At 39.1% G+C, this 14,716-nt stretch overlaps 2 protein-coding genes across 3 annotated transcripts; one reads left to right on the top strand and one right to left on the bottom strand.

The window, feature by feature from the left end:
* Nucleotides 1-4,469: 4,469 nt before the first annotated feature.
* On the bottom strand, nucleotides 4,470-5,414 carry LOC128865443 (uncharacterized). The gene is made up of 3 exons (XM_054105836.1): nucleotides 5,255-5,414; nucleotides 4,722-5,192; nucleotides 4,470-4,669 (listed from the first exon to the last, which is right to left on the bottom strand). Exons 1-3 carry the CDS (start codon nucleotides 5,316-5,318, stop codon nucleotides 4,545-4,547), a joined length of 660 nt encoding a protein of 219 aa, XP_053961811.1. The 5' UTR covers nucleotides 5,319-5,414; the 3' UTR covers nucleotides 4,470-4,544.
* Nucleotides 5,415-5,882: 468 nt separating this feature from the next.
* Nucleotides 5,883-12,763, top strand: LOC128865441 (tudor and KH domain-containing protein homolog). Of its 2 annotated transcripts, none has more exons than XM_054105832.1 (7): nucleotides 5,883-6,081; nucleotides 8,242-8,615; nucleotides 8,693-8,975; nucleotides 9,808-10,355; nucleotides 10,429-10,535; nucleotides 10,600-10,728; nucleotides 10,828-12,763. In XM_054105832.1, exons 2-7 carry the CDS (start codon nucleotides 8,302-8,304, stop codon nucleotides 11,247-11,249), a joined length of 1,803 nt encoding a protein of 600 aa, XP_053961807.1. In that variant the 5' UTR covers nucleotides 5,883-6,081; nucleotides 8,242-8,301; the 3' UTR covers nucleotides 11,250-12,763. The 2 variants fall into 2 exon arrangements, with proteins under 2 accessions (XP_053961807.1, XP_053961808.1); XM_054105833.1 differs by lacking the exon at nucleotides 5,883-6,081 and adding an exon at nucleotides 6,231-6,423.
* The last annotated feature ends 1,953 nt before the right edge of the window (nucleotides 12,764-14,716 follow it).

Raw genomic sequence — 14,716 nt, 5'->3', positions numbered from 1 at the left:
TAGGTGCAACAAGTGCAACGGGTGGAGCCACCTTAAGACCTGCTCGGGTCTTAAGTCACATAGGGAGTGGTCCACGTGTTGCTCCCGCCAGCAGGCGTCTGATGCCTCCACGGCTAACACACCCCCTGATAGGCCGGCACTACCAACCGCCACCACTACCAACACCTCCACGGTGAGGAGCCTATCGGAGCAACACAACTCCCCTTCAACCCCTCCCCTTCCTTCCAGCTCCAACCCCAGTGCGGGGACAAACCAGCAGCTCCTGGTCCCCCGCACAGTCTGTTCCGTGTGTCAGGCCGTAATACCTCGGAATCTGGTATCAGTCCAGTGCAATTCTTGCAATGGCTGGTGCCATTTTCGGAGATGTTCCGGCCTGCGCACCACCCGTGAGTGGACAACTGCCTACGTTGCCCCCTGCTGCAGAGCTCTGCACCCACTACCGCCCCCGGAGGCGCGGCCGCCCACCACCATCAGGCCGCAACAGCCACAGTGGATTGCGCAGCAGGTCCAACGCAGACAACACCACGCGTCCCTCACCCCCCGAATCGAAATATTTAACATATATATACCCCCTGTCACCTGCTGCCCGGCAGGATATCACCCTGATATAGGTGCGCTCATCAGAGGTGAAAACCGATTGGTTGTAGGTGACTTTAATGCGCATCACGATCTTTGGCATTCAAGCCTGCCAAATGATCGTAGGGGACAGCAACTGGCAGAGCAGATAGACGACGCGACATTCAGCACAGTGAACGACGACGCCCCCACCAGGGTAGTGGGCAATTGCAGCAGCTCGCCTGACCTAACAATTGCTAGCGCTGGTCTGATAAATAGCATAACGTGGCGACTTATGCTATCGCTTGCATCAGACCACTTGCCCATTATCGTCTCGATCGAGAGACCTGCCGACTTCGTTTCCGCGAATCACCGGTCCTATTTTAACTTTAAAAAAGCTAATTGGGCCGGCTTCACGGAATTCACCGAGGACACCTTCGCCGCTCTTCCCATCCCCACTGATGTGCGCGTAGGCGAACGCGCATTCCGCAAGGTGCTCACAGCTGCTGCGGCTCGCTTCATTCCAGCTGGAAGTTATAAGGACATTCGTCCTCATTTCCCAGCCGAAGCAGCCAGTTTTGCAAACGAGCGTGACCACCTACGCCAGGCCGATCCCGGGGATCCCCGCATAAGGGATCTCAATTTGGAGATCCGGCAACTGGTAAATCAGCATAAGCGGACCAAATGGGTTGAGCACCTGAAGACCTGCAACCTCACCTCTGGGGTGAGTAAGCTCTGGTCCACCGTTAGGTCCCTGTCAAACCCCACGAAGCACAACGACAAGGTGGCTATCACCTTCAACGGTTGCACTTCGTCGGACCCGAAGAGATGCGCGAGCTATTTTAGCCGGCTTTTCATATTGCATCCTCCGGGCGACAGAACCAAGCGTCGTGCTACCAGAAGGCTGCACAAACTGACGAACGACAGTGCGCCACTTGCTTTCTCCGGTGATGAGGTTCAGGGGGCCATCAACAAGTCGAAATCATCGAAAGCCATTGGCCCTGACGGCTTAAACGCACTGATGCTGAAGCATCTGGGACCCCTGGGAGTAGGATTTCTCACAAGGGTTTTCAATCTGTCCATGGCCACTCTCATCATCCCTGACAAGTGGAAAGCAGGGAGAGTGGTCCCACTACTGAAACCTGGGAAACCCGCCAACCAAGGGGAGTCTTATCGGCCGATAACTCTCCTTTCCCCAGTAGTGAAGACACTTGAAGCCCTCCTACTCCCACTCTACACGAAACACCTGGCCCCAGCCCCACATCAGCACGGTTTCCGACGAGTGCACAGCACCACCCCTGCACTCACCGCGATAAACGCCCAGATAAATCGCGGGCTTAACCAAAACCGCCCCTGCGAGAGGACTGTCCTAGTAGCGTTGGACTTGAAAAAGGCTTTCGACACAGTCAGCCATTCCACGCTACTAGATGACATTTATCAGTCGACACTCCCGCCAGGGCTGAAGAGGTGGTCCGCGAACTATCTGAGCGGTCGGCACTCGTCAGTGATATTTCGAGATCAAACTTCAAAGCAGAGAAAGTTTAAGCAAGGCGTACCGCAGGGTGGTGTCCTTTCTCCCTTGCTGTTCAATTTCTACATCTCGAAGCTCCCCCAACCACCAGTGGGAGTTTCCCTGATCTCATACGCTGACGACTGCACGATCATGGCGTCGGGCAATGACATCGATGGCCTGTGTTCCAAAGTGAACAACTACCTCACCGACCTTTCTCGCTTTTTCACTGCGAGGAATCTCCAACTTTCCCCCACCAAGTCCACGGCGACCCTCTTTACCACCTGGACAAAGGAGGTCAAGCTGTCCCTTAAGATAAAAGTCGATGATACACCAATTCCGACGGTAAATAACAACGACGGCATACAACCGCAATTGCCACAAAAGTCCAAAATCGCAACAAGGCCCTCAAATCGCTGGCCGGCAGCACTTGGGGCAAAGACAAAGAACTGTTGCTTTCGACATTTAAGGCAATTGGCCGGCCGGTTCTTAACTATGCTGCGCCTGTCTGGTCGCCTGGAACTAGTGATTCGCAGTGGACAAAGCTACAGACCTGTCAAAATACCGCCATTCGGACAGCGACCGGGTGCCTCCTGATGTCACCCATCCAACACCTTCATAACGAGGCACAAATGCTCCCAGTTGCGGAGTACAACAAATTGCTCAGCAAGCAGTTCCTGCTCGGATGTTACCGTAGGTCTCATCTCTGCAGACACCTGCTTGAGCCCGAGCCGCCTCCCAGGCACGTCAGGAGACACCTCCTTGACTACGCTGGCGAAATCCAGGACAAGACTGACCGTAACCTACTGGACCGGACAGTATTTAGACAGTCTATAAACGACATTCACCGGGAGACCGTTACCACCTTCTTGAACTCCCGTCCTGTGAATGCCGTAATCGGAGTCCAACCACCACCTATCGCAGATGAAGAGCTCCAGCTTCCCCGTGAGACCCGTGTAACACTGGCACAACTACGTTCTGGATACTGTAGCAGGTTAAACTCCTACATATCCAGAATCGACCCCGACATACCAAACACATGTCCGGCATGCGAAGGTACCCCGCACGACACTAACCACCTCTTCACATGCCCCCTCAAACCGACTCATCTAACCCCCCTCTCCCTTTGGACCCAACCTGTTTCCTGGGCCTACCCTTAGATGAGCTAGACGAAGACGAATGATGATATGCCTACTCTGACAGGGCTACCTATGCTGTTAACAACAACAACAACACAGAACTAAAGCGACCTTCCACTATATGCAAAGTCATAAAATACGCTGGAAGAATAGATCCTTTTCTTAAGCCAACGTTATGTGTTGCTCCACAATTTCCACCCTGGAAGCTTCCAGAAAACACCTTTATCGCAAACCTTCTTGATCATGCCAAATGCAATACCTCTTCCCTGATATACAGAAAGTTTTTTTACGAAATACATAGTGAGTGGAGCACTAATGGAGCTTTGTATTCACAGACGGATCCAAAGACAACCTGAACACCTCATTTGCGGTGGTAAATGAACAAGGAGTACTCATTAAAAAAGGTCTACTTTTCCCGCATTGCTCTATCTTTACCGCAAAAGCTCTGGCGATTACCTTTGCAGTCGACTACGTTTCCAAAGCTAAAGGCAAATACATAATCTGCTCGGACAGTAAGTCTTCTTTTCTTGCTCTTAACAACACTGCATACAATGAACTCTGGGCTGTAAAAATTCGATCCGCCCTTTGCAGATGCAGCTCCAAAATTAAAATTATGTGGGTCCCAGGGCATTGTGGAATTGGTGGTAACACCTTCGCTGACAAAGCAGCCAAGGAAGCTAGCACCTCACCAAGTATTTTTCACAACACTTACTTTAAGGCGTATATTAAACACAGAATCAATACCTTTATTAAAGAATTCACACACAACGATTGGTGCAAATATCAGCACGCCTACAAGCGCATAAATCCGGAACGAAATAGGCCAGATATCCCATCGAATTGCTCCTCTCAGCAGCTAAAAATTTTCACAAGATGCCGTCTAAGTCATACTAAAATTAGCCACGAACACCTAACTGGTAAAGCAGCCCCCGAGTGTGGTATATGCAACCGCCCACTGTCTATAAATCACATTTTAGATCATTGCCCTAAGTTTTCCAATAGGAGGAAAAACATATTTAAAAACCAATCACCTTCCGTCGCATTAAGAAAATACTCACCCGATAATGTTAAAGATATTTACAAGTTTATATACCAAAACAATCTACTATATCTTGTATAAAACAATTAATGTTCCCTAATCTAAAGTTGTCACACTCAGTAATGTTAAGATATATTAGATAAACATCAGGCCGATAGTCTTAGTAGCTAGTGCCTCTTTTTGTAATATACATAGTTATTTATAATTATATTTCATTATTAATAAATAAATAAATAAATAAAAATCTTTTATTAAAGGTATAGTACATAAGCCAATGTTAAATTTTGAATCCAGCAACTTGTCATTTAATTTCTTCTTTCAATAAAGCGAAATTCAATGACGTCCATTCATCGATGTATTGAGGATATTCCCATGCAGTTGTGCAACGTATCAAGTCGGCTCTGTTCATGCAGTGCGGTAATTCACCTAAAAATTAGTGGAGTTAGATATTACATACATATATATAAAATATACTTACGAGCAACGAATTGTTTTACGCTGCTTTCTTTTTCATAACACGCATATAATTGCTCTAAAAAGTTAATATAATGCACCAACTTCCACGTGCGATAAAAAATTTTATCTGAGGTGCCAGCCAACTTACTTAATGATATCAATTGTTGCAGTGACTTTTTTGCACTTTTTGTTATGTCTTCGAATATAGACAAAATTATATTTAATCTGTCTACATATAGTTTCAAATCATTTGGATAAAGTGTATCAGTGGTTACTTTAATGTCACTATTAGTTTGAGAGGACGGTTCTTTAACTTCAATTGCTCGTGTCTTTATTGCTTCAATCGACGTACAAATAGCTGTACCTCTCTTTTGAGCCACCAACCACTTAGAGTAATTAGTCTGCAGAAGTAAAACAATCTCTCCTAAACGAACCTTGCAAGCTGAAAAATTTGCATCCTCAGAATTTGATTTTAAGCGTGGGCTATCCAAAACTATTTTAAATAAAGAAATATTGTTAAATATGCATACGATTGTTAAAATAATGCATATTTACATCTAACAGGTGTGAGATTGTCAGTAAAATTAACAACGTTTTCTCTTCCTGGTGTCGAAGACATATTTAAACACAAAACGTGACAACAGCAAGTAAACAAAGAAATTTATTTAAATAAACATGACCCTTTCACAGCTGATGCTTGGTAGGGTTGTTATGTTAAATAAAAATCAATAAATCAATATGATGGTAAGATTTACTTTGTATCTATTGAATATTTGGATTCTAGTGAAAAAAAAATTAAAATTCAATTTCGTTTAGGAATGCATATTTTAAAACCAATAACAAAAACATTTTAATCGGTTGAATGGTACCAACGTGGAACGGGGCTCTATGCTAATTTTAAGGAAATTTTTTCATTTAAATCACCGAATACCGAGCTGCCTTGTCTTCTCGTTTGCCAAAATCACAATGTATGGATTGCAATGTGGTAAACATCAAACCACTAATCGGCTTTCAACGAATTTGAAAGAATCAGCTGATATGCTGTCACAATTAAATAACTGATTGAAGTTTGTTTACAAGAGAGGGCGGTAAAAAGTGAGATAGTGTTGATTATGTACGAAAAAAATATTACTTGCAAATTTTAAACAAAAAACAACACTGTCACAAAATTGCGACAGTTTGTAGCGTTACTTAACACTGTTGTAGCTTGTGTTCTGCTGACAGAGAGGAATTGTTGATTTTTTATTTAACTATCGTCTTAATTTCTGTCAATTTCTGGGGCGAAGGGCGAAAAAGTGTTTTAAGTAACAAATTCCTGCAAAATATTAATTCCTTAAAATATACGTCATATCACCAAGACAAAGTCACATTAAAGAGAATAGGTAAGTCCGTGCGTTTGCAACGGAGTGAAACAGTAGAGATCTGTATACAGACGGTGACTTCATTTCATAGGAGTATACATAACAAGTGGAATTATAATAAACGGTCTCAAAGAGATTTATTGGCATCTGTTCAGTTTAATTTCAATGTCCTACCAATGGCGTAGCCAATATTTATAAACGTTGAATGATAGGGCTCATACCGCGCACTCAGTATATCTCTTTTTTTATGCCTTGTCGTACATATATACAACGTGCCAGCTATTTGTGAACGAGAAAAACATATGTATATCAAAAAAGTTTTATCCAATACAAAAAACAACGTGGTCCGGCTACAGCAGCTAAGTATGTTAATGCATCCTAGATTTAGATTTGCGACCCATTTCACGAGCCGATCTGTAATTCTACAGGGCATCTGCTCTATCAAGCTAAAATTTCTGAAGACAAGTTTTGGTTTTATGCAAGCTAGAGTACGAAGCTATTTACTTTCGTTCGTGTTTTTACCTTTTTCTATCCCAACTACATATAAATGTATACACGTACATATGTCCGTCGGTAAAATTCTCTTCATCTCTCTGGTCCGGTTTAAGATAGTGTCCTTGAAAACAAATACACGTTTAAATCACTACCTCAAGTGAAATCTAAGTTTGAAAATTAATACCACAGCAGTAGTCGAACTGGTTTTATCATAAAGATGATTAGTTGATACTCCAATGCAAGCTAATAGGGAATTTTTAATAGGCAATGCCGACTATGTTTCTTCCTTCAAGGAAGTTTGCCATACAGGCATTGAATATTTGGAATAAATATAAATAAGGTATTTGAACTTGGACCTTGAGGATTTAAAAATAAACTTGCTAGAAAGTATTACGCAAAAAACAAAAATCCTTTGCTATGCATACAAGAGGTAGTCGATGATATGAATGTTCTTATTTAACGTAGGTGAAGAAATCTTACTCAGAATATTTCATATATTTGTGTGTCGGGTGAAATTAGAACTAAGGAATTGATTTGATAAGTTTGTTAAATGCAGTACTCCAATATTGAGATTGCCATCAAAAAGCTACACAAAAAAGTAGAGGATAAATACCATTAAAGGTTAAAACCGAAGAGTTTTTGAAGCATACATAGCATTAAGTTTGCCAATCTACTACGAACATTGATTTTACACTTCTACAGACTAAAGTGCTACTTACATAGTATGGTGAACTATGCAATGCAAGAAATATTTTTGAATGTCACGAAGTTACCCTAAACTGCGTGGGAAACCCGTTAATAGATATTTTAAACTGAAGATTTTTGATTTATCATTTGTCTCACACTGCTCAACTAGATATTCTCATTATGTCACTCGACTAAAATTAGCGATCTTTCACTTTGTGTTCGTAATTTCATGACGCTCTCTTTTATTCTATTTTCTGGTTCTTATGTAAATACAAACGAATACACATATGCGTATAGTATTTAGAGTTTTCTTAAATGTTAATATGAAATATAAATTATTTTTATACGAATTTTTTCATTACGGATTTACTTATATGCTTTCACTTATCAGCGGGCAATTTCATGAATTTGTAATCTAGAAACCTTATTGTTATATTTTGTTGTGTACAAAATTGTACGCGTTCGGTAACGTATATGGAAATAAAGCAGGTAATCATATGCATGATTTGTCATATAGTCATATTGAGCTACACACAATCGGTTTCATTCATTAAATCGGTATGAAATGCTGAATTCTTTATATTTTGTCCTGGTCGCTCAACTCGTGACGTGATTTGTTGCAGCCTCTATTCAGAAGCAAGCCATATTTGACTGCATAAGTATGTAAGCAAACATAAATCGATCAGACTTACGGCAGCTACCGTGGCGTAGTCGAGTTGTACGTGACTACCATTCGTTTGGTCTCGGGTTCGATGTCAAGTGTAACAATGTCCATACAATTGCGCATGTATTCATGCACCAATTTTCCCTTGATTCATGTTGCATTTTATATTTTTGAGATTGTCAAAGCCAACTTGACAATCCATATGTGTTGCTTTATTAGAAACTTTGATTTCATTTGATTTTGGCTTCAAGTTACTCTTTCTGATGCAATAAATTAATCGACATTTATGTAAAAATATACTGTAAAAAATATTTATTTTATTTATTTTTTTTCAGGTTGTAAGAATTTCTATATATATAATATAATTTATATATTAAATAAATAAAAGAGGAAACATGTTTCGTCACAACGCCTTAGCTGGCTTGCCTACATATAAATTAATCCTTGGTTTTGGATTGTGCACTTTGGGTGGCGCTATGTTATACGCCTACTTCAAAACTCGCGATGAGGACGAGGATGTAGCACAACAAAAACCAGACGTAAAACGGGAAAAAGTACAGTCAATATCAACAAAACCGGCGAAGCAAAAAGAGAAAGAGGTAACAATTAACTTTGAGATATCAAACGAGCATATTCCATTGTGTGTAGGACGTAGTGGGACCAATTTAAACACCATTGAACAACAGACGCGCACGAGAATTCGTTTGCGGTAAGTTCCCTAAACATACTTACAATCTCATTTGTTTTAGACTTGTTTCTATCTTTTATTTATTCCTGGAAATATAGAAACAAAAATGATAAGTACAAAATATGTGATATAACCGGCGACGCAACCGGTGTAAAGCAAGCACGCACATTATTGCTAAAAGAAATCGAACGGGCGCCTATTATCAAGGAAGAAATCTGGGTACCGCAAAGTGTGTGTGGTAAAATTATGGGTCGGTGCGGTGAAGCAATGCAAGAAATATGCCGCATCTCCTTAGCCAAAGTGGCTGTAGATTCAGGTGGCGGTCGTAACGGTGGTGCTATGGACAAACGGCGCATCCTAATAACCGGTAATCAGCAACAGGTAAGATTTCCAAAAATCAATCTAAAGGGTTTTTCAATAAGGGCGGGTAGATGTTGAAATGGAATAAAATGGCGTTTGCTGTGTGGCACGTAGCGCCGTCCTGCTGGAACCACGTCTAGGTCCATATGGTTCAATATGGGCCATAAGAAATTGGAAAGGCCACCACGTCTACCGAAAAATGGGCGCAATGCGCGCAGCGTTTGCGTTAATGAACACTAATTTTGATAATAAAGTTTTATCATTTGAACAGATGTCACCAAAACAAAATGGCTGCCACAGGGCGCCAAAATCGACCCGCGCCAATTGAAAACCCCTTTACTATCAAATTGAATGAATTGAATCAAATAATAAACTCGTGTTTGGTATTGCATTTCTACAGCTTCAAATTAAGCTCGCTACTATAAGAATGTGAGCGATTATCAGTTTCAGCTATATTCACCAAAGTCATATTTTCGTCACAAAATTAACTGTCGCATTTAACTGAATAAAACATTCCCTATATAATTTTTTAATAATTTTGGGGAATGCTGTGAGAGCGACAGTCGTTGGCCGGATATAAATCTTGGTTTTTCTGGTAGTCGACTAGACTAACATTTGCGCGACTTATCGTAATAGTTTCAAATAATTTATTTAACTTTTAGCTAAATGGTTTGTAATACATAGTTTACCGATCTCGAATCAATACTATACTGTGATGAGTTATGTATTTCGGTTAAGCACACACGGCCCACTGCGCTGTTTAGAAGAACATTCATATGCATTATAGAAATTCAATGTATAAATATTTATGGCTCGTAATATATTACGTTTAATATAAATATTTATGTTGTAGGTGAACATTGCACGCAAATTGATTGAGGAAAAAATTGAAGAGGACGAAGAACTTCGTCGGGCGGTCGAAGAGGTCGAACAGCGACGTGAACCACGTCGTTCAAATAGCATTAATTCCAGTATGTACTCTTCACAAACTTCATTAAGTTCACATTTACCTCCCCGTGAAAAAATGCTCGCTGCCCGAAACGAAGATAAGCCAATGGAGGTTTACGTCTCTGCGATAGCATCGCCTTCTAAGTTTTGGGTACAGATTATTGGTCCACAATCCAAAAAACTTGACGACATGGTTCAATCTATGACGGAGTATTATAGTGAGCCGGAGAATAAAGCTCGCCATCAAATTTCTGAACCGTACTTGGGACAAATAGTAGCAGCCGTATTCAAATACGATGGGAAGTGGTATCGCGCAGAAATTGTGGGCATTTTACCAAATCAATACAACCCAAACGAATTAGTATTAGACCTATATTTCGTTGATTATGGCGACAGTGAATATGTATCGCCACATGAGGTTTTTGAGCTGCGTACAGATTTTTTAACTCTAAGGTATACAAACAATCAAAGCATATAAAGAGAACTTCAAGGTTTATCAAGTTGTAATATGTATCAAATTTAATAGATTTCAAGCTGTGGAATGCTTCTTAGCTGGTGTGAAGTCCACAGTGTTGAACGATTCGGATACTTGGGATCCACAATCCATTCAAAAGTTCGAGGAACTTACCCAAGGCAAGTGTAAAAATTATATTTCTTATACAACAGAATTTAATTAATTTGGTGTTTTTTATGGCAGTTGCCAACTGGAAAAAGCTTATTTCACGAGCTATAACCTATAAAGAACGTCAGAAAGCTGCAGTAGGCACTGTCGCAGCTCGCGAAAGTTCACCTATACCAGGTGTTGAACTTTTCGACTTGACGGAAGGTAAATTTAAATTGTTCTTGCTATTGAGATATTTAACGTTGGCCAGTTTAATTGGTGTCGGATATTTTCCTATAAACTAAACATGTATTATATTATCAGGTGTGGAAGTCAACATTGGTCATATGCTAATTTCGCATGGATTCGCCTTGCCTGCCGATGACTTGTCACGACCACGCTCGCCTTACTATCATGTTGCACCAGAGGCGTCAACGTTTCGCTCAACAAGTTCAAACCCATCTCTGTCGTTAAGCCGCAATGAGAGATTTTCAAGTAGTAACGGAAACTTAAAGACAGACGAAGATTCTTTTCTGGAGGAGCAATTGGACCACCTGCGAATCAACAATAATTTACATTTAAATGACACTGACGATGCAAGAATCGCATCTTTGGCTGCAGAAACAGCATCGAATCTAGACAGACTCACCGCATCTGAGTTTATAAATGAAAATTTCGATGATAAGTCTTCAAAATTACCAGGAAATGGAAATAGCTATAACATCAATGGAAATTTAAACCGATAAAAGCGGATTCAATGTTATCACTTAGCATAAGGAATTTATTTTCGTGTTGCTACTTACTTACTTTATAATTTACCGTATTGTTTTACGTTTAGTGCTTAAGTTACTCTGAATATGTTTGTAAATATTTAAATGATACGAGATTCAGCTCAAACCTGTCCTTTAGCTTGTGTTTATCTTTTAGGTGTTGTTATTGCTTTTCAAAATTAAATATATATGTATACGTATGTCGGTAAATTTTTTTACTAAAATAACTAGAGTTTTACAATGTTTCCCGGAATCCTTTAGACATGACATTTTAATTTAAACTCCAAAATAATTACTTATTAAATTAAGGTAATCACTGAAAAATCCAACTAATCTATAGTATTATTTTAAAACATGGCGCTTATTCTGACTAAACTACAATATGTACAGATATGAAATATATATCAAAAAAAAGGTTTTGATGAGCATATTTCCGGAAAATTATAAAAATTAAAATTGGTTAATGTGTTCATGAAATATTTGCGTGTAAAGTTTTAAAAATTTTCATATTGATAACAGCGATGTCTATGCAAAGCGGGATGACACACAAATATACGCATATATAGGTATGAGTACGTTTGCTTTGTTTAGCTCTCTTTCTAATGAGCACAGCATTGTATACATTTGGATTCTCAATAATGGTTTTGTTTTGTTCTCTTTACTAATAAATATGTATTCATGAACATAGTCCCAACGGGTGCAGCGAATTTTTTTCAAAATTTTGTTGTGATGGCAATAATTGGTATGAATCGACAATTGACTTGAAATTTGTCAATTCATTTAAAACAACGGTAACAGTGTAAATTAGAAAGAGTTTTGGACAGACGCAAAATAGAATTTATTTTAAGAAAAAGAGGTTGTCTGTAAAGTCGGTTTACTGACGATAGTTTAACGTGATAACGTCATAAGAAAATACTGATTGAATGGTTGCATTTTTCAAAAGAAAATTTTAATTTTATTTGTTTGATAGATATTTTGTATGGATATAGAGAATGAGTTAACATTAACATAACATATATAACATAACATAACATATCATAAAGCATTCACCAACAGCTTTCATTTGATACCCATATTGTACATACACGTCCGAAGGTTACCCGGGTCCACGTTTTGACCTATATCTCGAGACCCTATCTACCAATAGGTATTCAAACTATACGGAAATCATCTTCAATACCTACTTAACAATGTGTGTAAGTTTGGTTTAATTCGGTTCAAAGACACGGCGGGTCCACGTTTTGGCATATATTTCGAGACCCTAGTCAACAATAGGTATGAAAATTACCCCGTATTAAAGCACTTATCAACAGCTTTCATTTGATATCCATATTGTACAAACACATTCTAGGGTCCACGTTTTGGTCTCTATCTCGAGACCCTAGTCACGGAGCGGATGGAAATACTCTGAACTAAAGCATTCACCAACAGCTTCCATTTGATACCCATATTGTACATACACATCCGAAGGTTACCCGGGTCCACGTTTTGACCTATATCTCGAGACCCTATCTACCAATAGGTATCCAAACTATACGGAAACCATCTTCAATACCTCCTTAACAATGTGTGTAAGTTTGGTTTAATTCGGTGCAAAGACACGGCGGGTCCACGTTTTGGCATATATTTCCAGACCCTAGTCATCAATAGGTATGAAAATTACCCCGTATTAAAGCACTTATCAACAGCTTTCATTTGATACCCATATTGTACATACACAACCAAAGGTTACCCGGGTCCACGTTTTGACCTATAACTCGAGCCCTATTTCCAAAATAAAATATAATCCATGTTACTCGTGGATGATGTAGCTTTCGAATGGTGAAAGAATTTTTAAAATCGGACCAGTCGTTTTGAGCCTATTCATTACAAACAAACAAAGTTTTCCTCTTTATAATATTAGTATAGACAACATATCTTATAAGGTATATGGTAAATATTAAAATACATTTTTTCCTTCATATATAATAAAAAAATTAATAATTATAACATTAAAACAACAGGTATTATTAACAAACTTGGTTTTATTTTAAATTCTTCAAGTGAATCAAATTAATAATAATCAATAAGAAGGCATATGCAAATACAAATACGTGAATTTATATATGTACATATGCGCATATACATACATATATACGCTCACTTAAGTAGGAGAGAGCAAGATATCGAACGTTGCCGTTCGTTTGCTTTGTTTGTTTTGTCGTTCGTTCCGCGCTTTCGCTTGCAGTTCATGCAATGCAATGAGCAAGGTAACGACAAATGAGCAAGGTAACACTAATGAGCAAGGTAACACTAATGAGCATGGTAACACTAAAGAGCAAGGTAACACTAATGAGCAAGGTAACACTAAAGAGCAAGGTAACACTAATGAGCAAGGTAACACTAATGAGCAAGGTTACACTAAAGAGCAAGGTAACACTAATGAGCAAGGTAACACTAAAGAGCAAGGTAACACTAATGAGCAAGGTAACACTAAAGAGCAAGGTAACACTAATGAGCAAGGGAACTACATATGAGCAAGGCAACACTAAAGAGCAAGGTAACACTAATGAGCAAGGTAACTACATATGAGCAAGGTAACACTAAATAGCAAGGTAACACCAATGAGCAAGGTAACGACACATTTTTTCGTGCGTGCAGCCTGTTAAATCGAATTATAAGACGTTATCACGTCAAAAAGTACATCCATATTTAATTTCAAAATATGCCTAGAGGACGACCAAGAAGAGTTCGTAGAAGATTTCCTACTTTAAGTGGAGGAATAGAGCAGGTAAGTAAGTGATAAATGTTTGAAACGTCACGTATTGGATATGATTGGTAGAAGCATCCACTTTTGTTTTCGTTCATATATGGTACAATTGAACTACAATATATAAACGTATGTATGTATTTAAGAATTTTGTGTGCGTTTGGTCCTTTTTGCAAAACTCAACATTTTAAATAGTTTTAAAAAAATGAGGAGAGAGAGACAAATTAGTTATTTATTTGATACTATTTCAAAGGCAAACTGTATTTGGGCTATTCTCAGACAAATTTTATAGTAATAGACGATGCCCAACGTCATTTAAAAGAACACTATTACCCATCAAATCAACGAACTTTTTGACACAGATATACATTTTTAAGTGTTGTATGTATATTTTTATGTATGCAGCCATTATCAAATCATATATGAATATGAACTTTGTAAATTTTTTTTACCATCCTTCTTAAAATTTTTTAAAACGTAAAGATCTGTGAAAAAAAGTGTCACATATGCTATTTACTTTCCGTGGGGAAAAAGCCCACCCGATTTTCGGGGGTTACATACTAGTTGTACTTAATAGCATAACATGTGAAGTGCGTATATGGATTTGATATTTATATATATAAAAAGAAGTTACATTTCCTTGGTAATCTTATAACTCAAGAACGGGCTCACCTATCCAAACCAAATTTTTAGG

The sequence above is a fragment of the Anastrepha ludens genome, chromosome 5 (genome assembly GCF_028408465.1).
Source record: "Anastrepha ludens isolate Willacy chromosome 5, idAnaLude1.1, whole genome shotgun sequence".
In the NCBI taxonomy this organism is placed as follows: domain Eukaryota; kingdom Metazoa; phylum Arthropoda; class Insecta; order Diptera; family Tephritidae; genus Anastrepha; species Anastrepha ludens.
Note: the sequence above shows the minus strand (reverse complement) of the source record. Positions and strands in the feature narration are given on the sequence as shown.

Excerpts from the sequence above, each read along its gene's own strand:
- LOC128865443 (XM_054105836.1), bottom strand. The coding sequence starts at position 5,318 with ATGTCTTCGACACCAGGAAGAGAAAACGTTGTTAATTTTACTGACAAT. Across the intron at positions 5,193-5,254 it reads CAATCTCACACCTGTTAGAT|TTTTGGATAGCCCACGCTTA; the intron begins GTAAATATGCAT and ends TATTTAAAATAG. Across the intron at positions 4,670-4,721 it reads CGTAAAACAATTCGTTGCTC|GTGAATTACCGCACTGCATG; the intron begins GTAAGTATATTT and ends ACTAATTTTTAG.
- LOC128865441 (XM_054105832.1), top strand. The coding sequence starts at position 8,302 with ATGTTTCGTCACAACGCCTTAGCTGGCTTGCCTACATATAAATTAATC. Across the intron at positions 10,536-10,599 it reads GTTCGAGGAACTTACCCAAG|TTGCCAACTGGAAAAAGCTT; the intron begins GCAAGTGTAAAA and ends TTTTTATGGCAG. Across the intron at positions 10,729-10,827 it reads ACTTTTCGACTTGACGGAAG|GTGTGGAAGTCAACATTGGT; the intron begins GTAAATTTAAAT and ends TTATATTATCAG.